At 44.4% G+C, this 15,006-nt stretch overlaps 2 protein-coding genes across 2 annotated transcripts in view; one reads left to right on the top strand and one right to left on the bottom strand.

Annotated features, from left to right (window-relative positions):
- kcnab1 (potassium voltage-gated channel subfamily A member regulatory beta subunit 1) overlaps window positions 1–9,486 on the top strand; it is a 125,358-nt gene extending 115,872 nt beyond the window's left edge. Inside the window, exons 11-14 of the mRNA XM_033031230.1 lie at window positions 1,201–1,295; window positions 3,473–3,593; window positions 4,920–5,008; window positions 7,527–9,486. Coding sequence (XP_032887121.1) covers window positions 1,201–1,295; window positions 3,473–3,593; window positions 4,920–5,008; window positions 7,527–7,616 — 395 coding nt within the window. The 3' untranslated portion in view covers window positions 7,617–9,486. The remainder of the gene's footprint in view (window positions 1–1,200; window positions 1,296–3,472; window positions 3,594–4,919; window positions 5,009–7,526) is intronic.
- A 1,731-nt stretch (window positions 9,487–11,217) lies between these two features.
- Window positions 11,218–14,583, bottom strand: ssr3 (signal sequence receptor subunit 3). Its single transcript, XM_033031231.1, has 5 exons — window positions 14,385–14,583; window positions 12,524–12,650; window positions 12,342–12,440; window positions 12,028–12,159; window positions 11,218–11,496 (listed from the first exon to the last, which is right to left on the bottom strand). Exons 1-5 carry the CDS (start codon window positions 14,515–14,517, stop codon window positions 11,430–11,432), a joined length of 558 nt encoding a protein of 185 aa, XP_032887122.1. The 5' UTR covers window positions 14,518–14,583; the 3' UTR covers window positions 11,218–11,429.
- Window positions 14,584–15,006: the final 423 nt, after the last annotated feature.

The raw sequence follows: 15,006 nt of genomic DNA, 5'->3' as shown, positions 1-15,006 counted from the left end.
TGCTTTTTAACATGCGCCAGAAGCTTCACCTTTCCTGTTCATCGAAGTGCATCATTTGCAATGACAAGTAAGATCCCTCAAAAGGCAATGGGACAATCGATCTTTTTTTTTATGATGATGTGGAAATGCTGGCTGGCGATATTTAATATCCGCCTGGAATGACTGAATAGATTGCGGCACTGTTAAAATATTTCTCATGAGCAGCAAAATGACACCGCAACTTATTTGTTCATTGCTTCACGGAAGCATTGACCCTTGTCCAATGTGCAAACCCCATACTGCATTAGAATCAATAACCTGTTTCAAGCAAGGATCACGAAGACAAGCTGACACATTATTCCACAGTTATGCTGACTTTGAGGGCATTAATGTCCAATTCATTTCTTACCTAGCCCAGTATTCTGAAATAATTCTACACGTGTGTATTTAGTGCAAGTCACATTACGTCTCTTCTACAGAAACAAGAATCGGTATAAAATCACGAGTCAGAGTGTTTTATTGTCATGTGGCCCAGATAGACGAATGAAATTCTTACTTGTAGCAGCACAACAGAATATGTAAACATAGTACACTGTAGTAATGTGTTATATAGCACCATTGTACATAAATGCCTTTTGCGGGTGAATCTACTATATTGAATCTGTTTTCCCAAGTATATTTAATGTAATCAGAGGGGTGAAAATAAATGTAAGTGGTGTTTCTTCAAAGATCATCTGAGATATATCTGAGATATATATATATATCACTTCGCCCAACACCTCTGCTCGGTTCGCACCAACCAACCTGATCTCCCGGTGGCTCAGCACTTCAACTCCCCCTCCCATTCCGAATCTGACCTTTCTGTCCTGGGCCTCCTCCATAGCCAGAGTGAGTCCCACCGCAAATTGGAGGAGCAGCACCTCATATTTTGCTTGGGTAGTTTACACCCCAGTGGCATGAACATTGACTTCTCCAATTTCAGGTAGTCCTTGCTTTCTCCCCTCCCCTTCCCAGCTCTCCCACAGCATACTGTCTCCACCTCTTCTTTTCTTCTTCGCACCCCTATCAGTCTGAAGAAGGGTCTCGACCCAAAACGTCACCTATTCCTTTGCACCATAGATGCTGCGTCACCCGCTGAGTTTCTCCAGCATTTTTGTCGACCTTCTTGTTTCTCGATGTTGCCGAATGTCAATTGACTTGCACTTTGCCATCTCTCTACAGGAGTCGGGGCAATGACTTGGTCTCCACTGGCCTGTGGAATCATTAGTGGAAAGTATGATATTGGAGTACCCGATAGCTCACGGGCTTCTTTAAAGGTAAAACAAACAAGGAATAAACCGCTTGGTTTTTAATGAAGTTCTCGATTGGGGGAAAAAATAGTGTCATTTTGTTGTCTTGCTTTGCTGGAGGTGAGGCTACAATGTATTCACCAGATCAGTACCAGCATCTAACACGAACACTCCAGCTGGTCCCATTCATCCTACGCACATCACATAACCCTGCAATATTTTCCGTATGAAGTATATATTCAGTTTCCTTTCGAAGGAAATGGACCTTGGATAGTCTCTGAGTGAGTGCCTGGAAGGGTTGGTATTTGAGGCTGGTAGGTAGTGGCATTTCAGAGACTTTTAGATAGGCATGTGTATATGCAAGAAATGGGGGGATATGAATTACATTTCTCTGCAATGCCGGAGGTTCCTAGGAGATCGGAGTTATTTGTTAAAGGTAGACAATAATGCTGGAGAAACTCAGCGTCTATGGTGCGAAGGGATGGGTGACGTTTCGGGTCGAGACCCTTCTTCAGACTTCGGACCCTTCTTCAGTTAGTTATTAGTTTAGCTTATTGTCATGTGTACAGAGGTTGAGTGAAAAGCTTTAGTTGCGTGCTAACGAGTCTGTGGAAAGACTGTACACAATTACAATCGAGGTATCTACTGTGTACAGATACATGATAAAAGGAATAGCGTTCAATGCAAGATAAAGTGCAGTAAAGTCTGATTAAAGATCTGAGAGGAGATTAAGAGCATAGTTAAAATAAGAAATGCTGCTGTTGGAAGCAGAGGTTTAAAACGATGCACTGCGTGATTGCAGATTCACTTCTGGGACCACCAGGCAGATAGTCGCCTGGCTTGAGCGGCATCTTGAATATGGAATCCAATGTAAAATTATGGGAGGCGTAGTTTGGGTGGGTAGTCAGAACCTTTTTCCCAGGATGGAAAAATCAAAGACTAGAGCAGCACGCCAGAGACCCCAGTTCGATCCTGACTACGGGTGCTGTCTGTTCGGAGTTCATACGTTTTCCCTGTGACCACATGGGTTTTCTCCGAGATCTTCGGTTTCCTCCCACACTCCAAAGACGTACGGGTGTGTAGGTTAATTGGCTTGGTATAAAAATGTAAAAATGTTAAATTGGTGTGTGCATGTGTGCGTAGGGTAGTGTTAATGTGCAGGGATGCTGGTCGGCACAGACTCAGTGGGCCAAAGGGCCTGTTTCCATGCTGAATCTCTAAACTAGAGGGTATAGCTTTAACGTGAGAATGACGTTGTAAGGGGATGTGTGGAACAACGTTTTACACAGGGAAATGAGTGCCTGGAACGTGCTGCTATGGTTGGTATTTGAGGCTAGTAGGTAGTGGCATTTAAGAGACTTTTAGATAGGCATGTGTATATGCAGGGGATGGAGGGATATGGATTATGTGCAGGTATACAAGAGATGGATCATCATGCTACACAGGTATAGTGAGCCATAGGGGCCTGTCTCTATGCTGTACTGCTACACGACTGTACCTCCCCAGTAGTACGTTTCACTTCCTGATGTTACTTTGTATTCTCTCTGGCCTCTAGTTCTTGGCTTATTGCACCAATAGATACAGCTTCTAGCTTTCTCCCACGCCTAGACCCTTTATGACTTTAAGTATCTCCATCACCTACCTCAGTACAAGGAGAAAAATCCCAGTTTCTCCCGTCTATCCACATAAAAACCTCATCCTTGGATCCATTTCAGTGCATCTCTCAGTGCCCTCTCTGCAGGGTAACATGACAACAAGGTATACAAACAGTAAAATCAATCAGGAGGCCAGTGAAACTAGTCGGAGAACTAGGGTGGGGGAACGGACGGAGAGAGAGAGGGAAAGCAAGGGTTACTTGAAGTTAGAGAAATCAATATTCATACCACTGGCCAATGGTCTACTGCATTGAAATAAGTTACAGATGATGATTGAAGAAGGTTGAATGTTATCATAAGTCATAAGGTCATAAGTGATGGGAGCAGGATTAGGCCCATCAAGTCTACTCCGCCATTCAATCTATCTCTCCCTCCTAACCACATTCTCCTGCCTTCTCCCCATAACCCCCGACACCTGTACTCATCAAGAATCTATCTATCTCTGCCTTAAAAATATCCACTGACTTGGCCTCCACAGCCTTCCACAGATTCACCACCCTCTGACTAAAGTCTGACGTGAGAGTTATGCTCCGATTTTCCTGCTTTCAGTGTTACCAGTGGTTAAAGGACAAAATTATCAGCGAGGAAGGAAGGAAACAGCAGGCTAAACTGAAGGATCTCGCACCCATCGTGGAGCGACTGAGCTGTACACTGCCCCAGTTGGCAATAGGTGAGAACGGTTGGAAAAGATCCAGAAATAAAATGCTTCCGGGATTTTCGATTTTGTTTGAAACCACTCTGAATTTTTTATTTTTTTAAAGTATATTGTAACCAGCAGACTGAAGTGAAATCTGCACTATCATGTGTAGGATGCTGGTTTACAGCAAAGATACTCATAAAATGCTAGAGTAACACAGCAGGACAGGCAGCAACTCTGGACAGAAGGAGTGGATGACATTTTTTGGTCGAGACCCTTCTTTAGACTGAAAGTCTGAGAATAGATCTATGTTGAGCAACAATGATCCATTCTACATTTTCCTTCATATTCGTCCCCATTGATGTCTCGTTTTCACACCTTACCCTTCCATATCCCTGTGTCTCCCTCTCCCCTGACGCTCAGTCTGAAGAAGGGTCTCGACCCGAAACGTCACCCATTCCTTCTCTCCTCCAGAGATGCTGCCTGTCCCGCTGAGCTACTCCAGCATTTTGTGTCTATCTGCATTAATAAGTTTGATGACTCCAAAAATTGAGATCAATGTAGATATGGTATTCCTGCACTCAGCCTCTTGCCCCACCACTACGCACAATAGATCCAACAATTAAGATACAAAGCAGCTGTAACTCCTGAACATTCATAAGACCATGCCCAAAATCTCAGTTTCGGTCAAGTCTACCAACATTCTAAAGTTTTTCACACACACCTTGTCCAAGCTTTCTAGTTGCTGTTCAAGCAACCCATCAAGAGCACAATAGACAATAGGTGCAGCAGTAGGCCATTCGGCCCTTCAAGCCAACATTCAATGTGATAATGGCTGATCATCCACAATCAGTACCCCGTTCCTGTCTTCTCCCCATATCCCCTGACTCCGCTATCTTCAAGAGCCCTATCTAGCTCTCTCTTGAAAGTTTCTTTTGAACCTACGCTGCACTCCCTCAATTGCAAAAATGTCCTTTCTCAAATTTGGAGACCAAAACTGCGCAAAATACTCCAGGTGTGGTCTCACAATGGTCCTGTACAACTGTAGAATTACTTGAAGAATGTACATATTCTTCGAATCAGAGTTATTGCTTCAGGTTGAAGTCCCCAAGTCAGAACATGTTCTTCCCACAGAACTGTGACATTCTATTGCGAACTCAATGGTTCAGTAGTGCATTATTTGTTACATGTGCTACTGTACAGTGAAACTCTTTTTACATATTTACATATTTGCGGGCAACGCCATGTTTTGGTGCAATTTCCCAAGTCTAGTGTGCCCGCGTGCTCGGTCTACTGGAGAGGCTCCCGATCCTTGTAAGCCCCTGCATGGAACTCACTGCAGTTTTCTTGTTCTTTCAGCCTGGTGTCTGCGCACGGAAGGGGTCAGCTCTGTCCTCCTAGGAGCCTCCAATGCAGAACAGCTCAAAGAAAACCTTGGCGCCATACAGGCAAGTAACTAATGAAGCCTTCAACACCATTGTTAATGACAGGATTGTACAGATGGAATTCATCACAGTCACAAAAAGAAACTTCACAGAAGAAATAAATCACGGGCTAATGCATGGGGTTAAGGGTGGCACAGTGACGGAGCTGCAGAGTCGCTGAGACCCAGGGGTGATCCTGACTACGGGTGCTGTCTGTACGGAGTTTGTACGTGCCTCCTCGTGACCTGGGTGGGTTTTCTCCAGGTGCTCCGGTTTCCTCCTGCACTCGGAAGATGTACAGGTTTGTAGATGAATTGGGTTTGGTAAAATTGTAAAATGACCCTAGTGTGTTGTATAGGGCTGGTAATTGCTGGCTAGAGTGGGGTGAAGGGTCTGTTTCCACGTTCTCTCTCTCTCTAAAGTTAGGAGCTGAACTCTCAAATGAACTTCCTTAAAGAAATATTAACAATGCCCACCCAATGGAGGGGGGGGGGGGGGAAGGAATTTAAAAAAAACACATTATTAAAAGCATTGTATGAAATGACCTATAAACCCACTGAATCCCATGGCTATCTAGACTACACTTCTTCCCACCCTGCTTCCTGTAAGGACTCCATCCCCTACTTCCAATTCCTCCGTCTACGCTGCAACTGCTCCCAGGATGAAGTGTTCCACACCAGGGCATCGGAAATGTCCTCATTCCTCAGGAAACGGGGTTTCTCCTCCCCTACTATAGGTGAGGCTCTCACCAGGGTCTCTTCAATACCCCGTAACACTGCTCTCTCTTCCCATCCCCCCCCCCCCACTCGTAACAAGGGCAGAGTCCCCCTAGTCCTCACCTTTCACCCCACGAGCCGTTACAACAAATAGTCCTCCGTAATTTTCGCCACCTCCAACGTGACCCCACCACTCGCCACATCTTCCCATCAACCCCCCCCCCCCCGCCCCCCGCCTGCTTTCCGCAAAGACCGCTCCATCCATAACTCCCTGGACAATTCTTCCCTTCCCCCTCCCCGGGCACTTTCCCTTGCAACCGCAAGAGATGCTACACTTGTCGCTTTACCTCTCCCCCTCGACTCCATTCAAGGACCCAAACAGTCGTTCCAGGTGCGACAGAGGTTCACCTGCATCTCCTCCAACCTCATCTATTGCATCCATTGCTCTAGATGCCAGCTGATCTACATCGGTGAGACCAAGTGCAGGCTTGGCGATCGTTTCGCCCAACACCTCCGCTCGGTTCGCATTAACCAACCTGATCTGCTTGTGGCTTACTCCCCGTCCCATTCCGAATCCGACCTTTCTGCCCTGGGCCTCCTCCATGGCCAGAGTGAGCACCACCGGAAATTGGAGGAGCAGCACCTCACATTCCGCTTGGGCAGTCTGCATCCTGACTTCTCCAATTTCAAGTAGCCCTTGCTGTCTCACCTTCCCAGATCTCCTTCAGCCCTCTGGCTCTTCCTCTTCCTTTCTTCTCTCACCCCCCCCCCCCCCTCCCTTACATCGGTCTGAAGAAGGGTTTCAGCCCAAAACGCTGCCTATTTCCTTCGCTCCATAGATGCTGCCGCACCCGCTGAGTTTCTCCGGCACTTTTGTCTACCTTCTCATCCATTACATAGGGCTACCTCGGTACTAATTATTGATTCAGCAAAGCTCCAATTCTCAATTGTTTTTAGCACTATTGGGTTGAACAAATGTAGTTTATTCTAATTAATTTTAAGTCATTCGGGTTAGGTACAGTCATAACCCCTGCACCTTTTTTGACTAATACTCATTCAGCAACTTGCATTGAAATTTGGTCTATACCTCATAGGAGATATGTTATAGGGAGTAAAAATAGGTCATTCGGCCCATCAAGTCCACTCCACCATTTAATTATGGCTGATCTATCTCTCCTTCTTAACCCCATTCTCCTGCCTTCTCCCCATAACCTATGACACCCGTACTAATCAAGAATCTATCTCTGCCTTAAAAATATCCACTAACTTTGCCTCTACAGCCTTTCGTGGCAAATAATTCTACAGATTCACCACCCTCTGACTAAAGAAATTCCTCCTCATCTCCTTCCTAAAAGAATGACCTTTAATTTTGAGGCTTTGACCTCTAGTCCTAGACTCTCCCACTAGTGGAAACATCCTCTCCACATCCACTCTATCCAAGCCTTTCACTATTTTGTACATTTCAATGAGGTTAATGATGGAGAAGAAGTAGGAACAAGGAGCTACAGATGCTGGATTACAAACAGACACAGTGCTGGAGAAACTCAGTGGGTCAGGCAGCAAGCACCCCAGGGGTACATGGATAGGCGATGTTTTGGGTCAGGACCCTTCTCCTTCAGAACGTTCTTCTGAAGAAGGGTCCCTATCCATGTTCTCCAGGAACCCACCAAGTTTCTCCAGCAATCTGTGTCTTTATCTAACAGTAACGATCGTGATTTATTAGCACCCTAGGATTTTCTTGCACTGTGAATGCTCTGACGAATTCAAGTTCTTTGTTTGGAGATTCATGCCTTGCGTTTAATTGAAATGCTTTTAAATCACTTCAGGTGGTCTCAAAGATGACAACACAGACTGTGACTGAGATTGATAGCATACTTGGCAACAAACCATACAGCAAGAAGGATTATAGATCCTAACTTAAAGCAGCATGATATCAACTGAGAATGCATGATGACAGTGGTACTCTTTACTTGCCGAACCACTCTCTGGTTAATGTGAACCTAAAGCTGTTTCCTGCTGAATTCCCACAGGTGCATGCCGTTGCAATGAGAGAATGTGCTCTTTGTCCAGAAGCACAGTCCTTGGTTAGTAAGGTGGTTCCTGACTTTTATTACTCAGCAAAACTGAGTTCTACCTTTATCATTCTTTGCATTAAAAACAATTAGATCATGCAAGTCCATAGCTTGTGCAACCTTGAACTATTAATACCAGTATTATTTTTCCTCCCATTGAAACCTTGCCCAGTATATTGCCTATCATATGCAGTTGATGGCTCACTTTCAGCCAGGGCATGTAGTTTTCTTAGAACAAGCAAAGTCTGCTTACATCAATGAATTGCCACACAGTGACAAATTTTGCATACCTTTTTTTGCAGTGTAAAATATGCTGAAAACAAATGCTTGTTTTAACTTGTTCTCGAGTAGATACTACCTGCAATAGTCAAAAGCTTTAACCTGCATGGAACTATGTTGCACTCACTCATGTTAAATTACGTGGAATTTCTCAACAGACCTGTTCAGAATGGAAGTTTATTTAAGGAAGTTCTATTTTCTATTACGTAAATGTCTGGTTTACGATGCTTTCATTGAATTGGGGCTTTGAGCTCTATCACATGTGTCACAGTGTTGATCAGAGAGAGACGTATTCGTAAAAGATATTGTGTGGGATGTGTTAACATTCCTTACATAAACGAGAACAAAGTTAACATTACTTGGGTAAAGTGAGTGGCCAAGTTACATGTGATGGATCCAAGGACAAATCAAAAGGTGGAGTGCAGTATTCATTAAAAAGGCTAATGCAAAGAGGCAGAGAATATACTTAAAGGCCTTCATAGTGAAAAGAGTTGAAGCACAAAAAGGGTGAAGCAACACTTTAGTTATAGCTGGCCCAAGTCAGACCACATTGTCATCAGTTTTGGCAATGTACCTCAGGAAGTATATTCGGCCCTGGATAGGTACGATACAATTTTCTTTGCTCGTGAAGTTTTTTAAATTATATCTAAGCATCCAGTCTCGATCATGTCCTTGAAAAGGCTGTGGATACTTAATCTTTTCCCTAAAAGATACCGCCTAGTATTATACTATCCAAGTTTTACAGATATAAATCAGCCATTATATAACTGAATTGTAGGACCATCTCAAGGGGCTAAATAATTAACCTATCAGCATATTAAACCAAGCCAAGATAATTTCAGGTAATTAAAATCCATAAAGCCTGTAATAAGAATCCATGTTTGTTCCCCGTGCAGACATTATCAAAATTGGGCATAACGACAGCGCAAAGTAGAAATAAAGTAGTTTGATTTGAGGATGATGATCAATGAGTTCATCCTCACTTGCTTTGCAGCGTGAAACTTCCGAGTACTATGCACGTTGACTATTTTACAAATTTCAGTTAAAGTTTATGCATCTTTACAAAATGACTTGCTAGTGATTAAGATTTGAACATTTAAAGGCAAAGCTTGATTAGGTACAGGTGTACTATTAGCTAATTGGTTCTGCCACACAATATCTTCTGCTGTTGATTTACTGCAGAATAATCCATGTCTAACCAGTTGACATTTTAATTGGATCGCCGAGAGTTATTAGATGATATTGTATAAGCTTGGGCTTTAATTTAGGTTATACGATGTGCCTGTAGCTATTGCCTGTGTTCTTAAGGGTGCAACATCTCAGGAATAAATGCTTTGTTTTTCTTGTTCAATGGATTACAGACAATGTAGAAGTAATTCTTTTTGGAATGTATTATTTGTGCATGACAGATAAATAAAAAAGTGAACTCTTCTTTTTAGTCATTGATTATGACAGTATTACACACTGGGTTTAATACTCCAATGGAAGATACTCCACTCCATTAAGTTTCAATTGCTTCCTGTACAAACTTGCATCGCACTGGAGGCTTGTCCCTTTCTGTAGCGCCTGAGTCCCATCTCATCCAACAATTCTCAGATGTGGTCACACTGGATGCATAGTTCAGACAAACAGCAGGGAGAATTATTGAAGTGTGGAGAAGCTGCTGCCAGCACCACAGCTCATAAAAGGCAACTTCATCTTAAGTCATACAGTATGGAACAGGCCCTTCGGCCCAACCTGCCCATGCCGACCAAGGTGCCCCATATATGCTAGTACCACCTGCCCGCATTTGCCCCCTAACCCTCTAAACCTTTCCTATCCATGTACCTGTTCAATCATCCTTTAAATCTAACACACTTTCCAACTTAACATCCTTCCTATAGCAGGGTGACCAAAACTGAACACAATACTCCAAATGCAGCCGCACCAACATCTTGTATAGCTGTGACATAATATCCCAACTTCGACATACAATATATAGGAAGCAACTGCAGGTGCTGGTTTATACCAAAGGGTATCAACCTGAAACACCATCCGTTTCTTCTCTCCAAAGATGCTGCCTGCAGTTCTAGGAAGATGCAGTCTGCTGGCTTGTGCTTTGTGGATGTGCGTTTGACTTCCACTGTACATTGTGTTTTCAACCTTCAGACCTGCACACTGGCAAAGTCAGACACGTGCATCCGAGCTCCCACTCTGCCACTGGACTCACCACTAAATTAACAATGTGCTACATTAAAATTAAACATATTAGACCAACATGTTACAATCAATCTCAACTATTTTTAACTCTTTGATTCTGTGTGACTTTGGCTTAGTTGTTATCAATAGCCTGTTCATCCCACAGAACTGAGGCCTCCAGAATAACCCGTAACATTGAGGTACAACAACTTAGTGCAACTGCACAGGCACTGAGTACAGACAGTCTATTTAATCAATCACAATTGGCCCCTCTGTGCAAGAACAAGATTACCACGGCGTGCTGTTACTTTACCAAGCTGAACATTTCCAGCATTTCTTACTCACCATTTCCAGTGAATGTTCTCACCCATTTGTAGCTTGATCATTAAAAATGTTATCTGATGGGATAGAAAGACTATGGTTGCGAGCTCTATTCCATAAAACCTCAGATGTGTGTGTCTGGGTGTTGGCACCAGACTTGAAAGCACAGAAAGAATGTTACACGCGGACTCAATATGATGCAGTCCAAGTTTCCTTGCACTTAAAAGCAGCATTGCATGGGGAATGAAGTCAAGGTCACAAGAATTAATCGAGTCACATTTTCCATTTGACAAGCCTAGAAATGGTTACTGCCGTGCTTCTTTACAGAGGGGAGGGATGGGGTGGAAAATCACTTACGCTATGTGATTGCATTTCTAAGCAGGGTTATGGTTCGAAGCAGTGTAAAAAATTATGAGTTTTGCAGTATCATCTACAGATTTCCAGAATTTGTACAATTCTATAAGCACATATAAAAAACCGCTAAAATAATGTCTTAACTATTTTTAATGTAAAATGTATGCCTGGGTATAACTCAATACCCAAACATGACTTCAGAGACTTTGCTTTGCCTCTAATATTTTTAGAACATTAATAAACCGATATGTACGCATAAGAAAACAACCAACATGTACGATAAAGCTTATAGTAATAGATCTGCAAGTAAAAATTTGTTGCAAAATGCATTTTTATTACAGTACATCCACATCCGATAACATGAAATTTAAAAATGCAGTTCATAGAACTCTTGTTATCTCAGTTAAGTGGCCAATACTGTGGTCTTGGCTCTTAATTCTGTAGATTGTGAAGATCTAGATGACCTCATCCTCAAGAACGCAAGATCATTCAAATCTTAACATCAGCTCACGAAGCCAATGTTAATCACTTTGAGCCAGTGGAAAGTAAAGCAATTACCCCAGATGAAACACAGATGGACAGGATGTAGTTCCTGAGATTAAGATTAAGGAAAATAATCTTTATACAATAACACTTGAACCAGATCTAGCAGGCAATAAGCACCTCCATGCCTGAACTACCTGCTTTGGAGGCAAACAGATTTAATTATTGGCCCTCCACATCTTCTGACCTGATGGCATGAACTAAGGCTATTCGGCCCATCAGGTCTACTCTGCCATTCAATCATGGCTGATCTATCTCTCCCTCCCTCCTAACTCCATTCTCCTGCCTTCTCCCCATAACCTCTGACACCCGTACTAATCCTGTACCACAATGGGTTTCATGGACAAAATGAGTGCCATCATTAAGTGGGCAAACTACTGTACAGGTCAAAATCATGGGTTTGAGACCGAATTATTGGATGGTCAATCTCCAACCATTCATTTTGCGATTTTTTAAAATAAGTTAGCCACAACTGGGTTACTCAATAACTATTTATGTATTAAACCAACCTCTTGGACTCGGCATAATATGAAAATGCAATAATAAATCCACATTGCTAAACCAGCATTAAAAAGGATACACCGTTGGATTGAAATTCTTCAGTATGAAGAATGAAGCAATGATCACTATAACCAGAAATAAGGTGTTGTTGTAAAAGATTGAAAAGGTTGTAGCTTCATAGTCAGCAACCTCATTCTTTTTCCACAGAATTCTATTGCGAGGGAGGGGGAAGAGAGAATAAAGTTATCTCCATATGTCTGACTGGAGTGAAATCAACTTAAAAACATTTGTGTAAATGTTCACATCGAGAGGAAAAACTCCTTTGTATTCAAAAATGGATTTACAAGATACCGAGACAAGCTTAGTGGATAAAAATTGTATGACTTAAAATACCTCTCATCCTTCTCTTTGCGAGACATCTTCCTGTTGTCTGCCTCCGAGAGTTTCCGGGTGACTTCCTTGGAAACAGCATCTTCCCTCTTCTGCGCCACCCTAGACACACACACACACATACGTTAATATTGCCTAGCACATCCAGTGTGCAAATAAAAGCTAGCACTCCAGGAAATACTTACTTGTGTTTCAGGACAAACTTCACATTTTTGTACGCAAATGCCACAAGGTAGGTGCTGACAAGGGTCATAACACAGTATAGAACTGCAGATTGGACAAGGTCCATATGCCAGATCCTCCAATAGAGCCCTGAAGGAATAAGTTTGGGAATTATTATTTTCACAATTAAGAATGTACACCAGCAGCAGAGAGTGACAAGGCATGAGATTTAGATTTCAATTCTACAGTGGATTTAGTAGGGATTTTTTAAAAACAGGAAATTTAAACAATTTGACGCAGTTTATTGTTTATGAAAAACCTCTAAAAGTGTAAAAATAACCACATTTTCCTGACCTTGGAAGAAATATTCAAAATTAGTTTGCAAATAACACGCTAAAACTGGAGAACTTTAGCTTAGTTCTTCAGATGAAACACAGCCCAGTCCATCACAGGTCCTGACCACCCAACCAGAGGGACCTTTACAAAGGTCTTCCCCAAAAAGTCACCAGGAAAGACCCACACCACTATGGCCATGCTCTCATTTCACTCTTACTCATGGGAACAAGGTTTAGGGGTCTGAAAACCAGTACCACCATGTGCAAGATTAGCTTTGGGGGGGGGGGGGGGGGTGGAGGGCACAGAATTATGGAAGAAATGGGTACACCCCCAAGGTGGAGCAGGGGAAAGGGGGAAAGGAGATGAAATGAGGGTAGGGTTGGTGTTGCTTAATATTGGAGATTCCTCGGTACAGCATGGGGATCTAGGTGGAAGAGGATGGGATGGGTGAGAGAGAAAGAGGGAGAATAGTGGGAGACATGGGTGCAGCACGGAAGGGGGGGGGGGGGGAAGGAAGGAACAGGGTTATTATCCAAAATTAGGGTTATTATCCAATATCAATGTTCACACGAGGATAACTTGTCAGGCAACATCCTTGGATGGCTTGTGTCAGAAGGAACTGCAGATGCTGATTTAGACCAAAGATAAGACACAAAATGCCACAGTAACTCAGCAGGTCAGGCAGAGTGGATGTGACAAGAACGTTTCCACTAGTGGGATAGTCTTGGACTAGAGGTCACAGCCTCAGAATTAAAAGGACGTTCCTTTAGGAAGGAGAATGAGGACTTTCTTTAGACAGAGGGTGGTGAATCTGTGGAATTATTTGCCACAGACGGCTGTGGAGGCCAAGTTAGTGGATATTTTAAGGAAGAGATTGATAGATTGTTGATTAGATAATAGGTGCAGGAGTAGGCCATTCGGTTACCCCCCTCAATGTGATCATGGCTGATCATCCCCAATCAGTACCCCGTTCCTGCCTTCTCCTCATATCCCTGGACTACGCTATCTTTAAGAGCCCTATCTATCTCTCTCTTGAAAGGAATCTCCAATATTAAACAACACCAACCCTCCCGTCCTTTCACCTCCTTTCATCTCCCCCCACCCCACCACCACCCTCACCTTGGGTGTGTACCCATTTCTTCCACCATTCAGTACGGGTGTCGGGGGTTATGGGGAGAAGGCAGGAGAATGGGGTTAGGAGGGAGAGATAGATCAGTCTGAAGAAGGGTTTCGGCCCGAAACGTTGACTATTTCCTTCGCTCCATAGATGCTGCTGCACCCGCTGAGTTTCTCCAGCTTTTTTGTGTACGGTAGATCAGCCATGATTGAATGGCGGAGTGGACTCGATGGGCCGAATGGCCTAATTCTGCTCCTTTCACTGATGAAATCTCAGGAGAGAAGGAATAGGTGAGGTTTGTGACCCAGACCCTTCTTCAGACTGAATCCATGTCAAGCTGCGCGGCCGCAGTGTCCACGGGCCCGGTGACACACGAGCCGCCGCCGCTGCTGCCACGTCGCCTCACACCGCCCGGCGTCCCGGCTACTCACAGATGGGAATGGCCGACACGATGAACGCGTTCCCGTAGAAGAGCGCCGACGACTTGGCCGACACGTTCCTGCTGAAGTCCTGCAGCAGTAAATCCTCCTCGGACTGCTGCTTGCTGCTGCCTTTGGGCGCCATGGCTCCACGTCAGCTGGAGGTCTCCTCCGGAGGACCGTCAGCTGGGAGGAGCCGTCCCGCCGAGCACCGCGCCCGACCTGCCACGTGATCGTGGTCCCGACCCCCCCCCTCCCGGGGCCGCCGAGCTGAGCCGAAGCCTGACACGTGATCCGGCCGCCGAACCGAACCCTGACACGTGATCCGGCCGCCGAACCGAACCATGACACGTGATCATGGCCCCGCCCCCCTGGCCGCCGAGCTGAGCCGAACCCTGACACGTGACCATTAACCGTCACCCCGGCCGCCGAGCCGAGCCCTGACACGTGATCCGGCCGCCGAACCGAGCCGAACCCTGACACGTGATCCACTGCCGCGTCACGCCGGCCGCCGAGACCTCTCGCCGCGGCCTAGCCCAGCCCAGCCCAGCCCGGCCGCCCGCCCACCTACGCCGAGACACATTAAACACTTTTTTTAAATCGTCTTCAGCAACATCAGCGTCAAACCAAACGC

This window comes from Amblyraja radiata, chromosome 13 (assembly GCF_010909765.2).
Source record: "Amblyraja radiata isolate CabotCenter1 chromosome 13, sAmbRad1.1.pri, whole genome shotgun sequence".
Classification (NCBI taxonomy): Eukaryota; Metazoa; Chordata; class Chondrichthyes; order Rajiformes; family Rajidae; genus Amblyraja; species Amblyraja radiata.
Note: the sequence above shows the minus strand (reverse complement) of the source record. Positions and strands in the feature narration are given on the sequence as shown.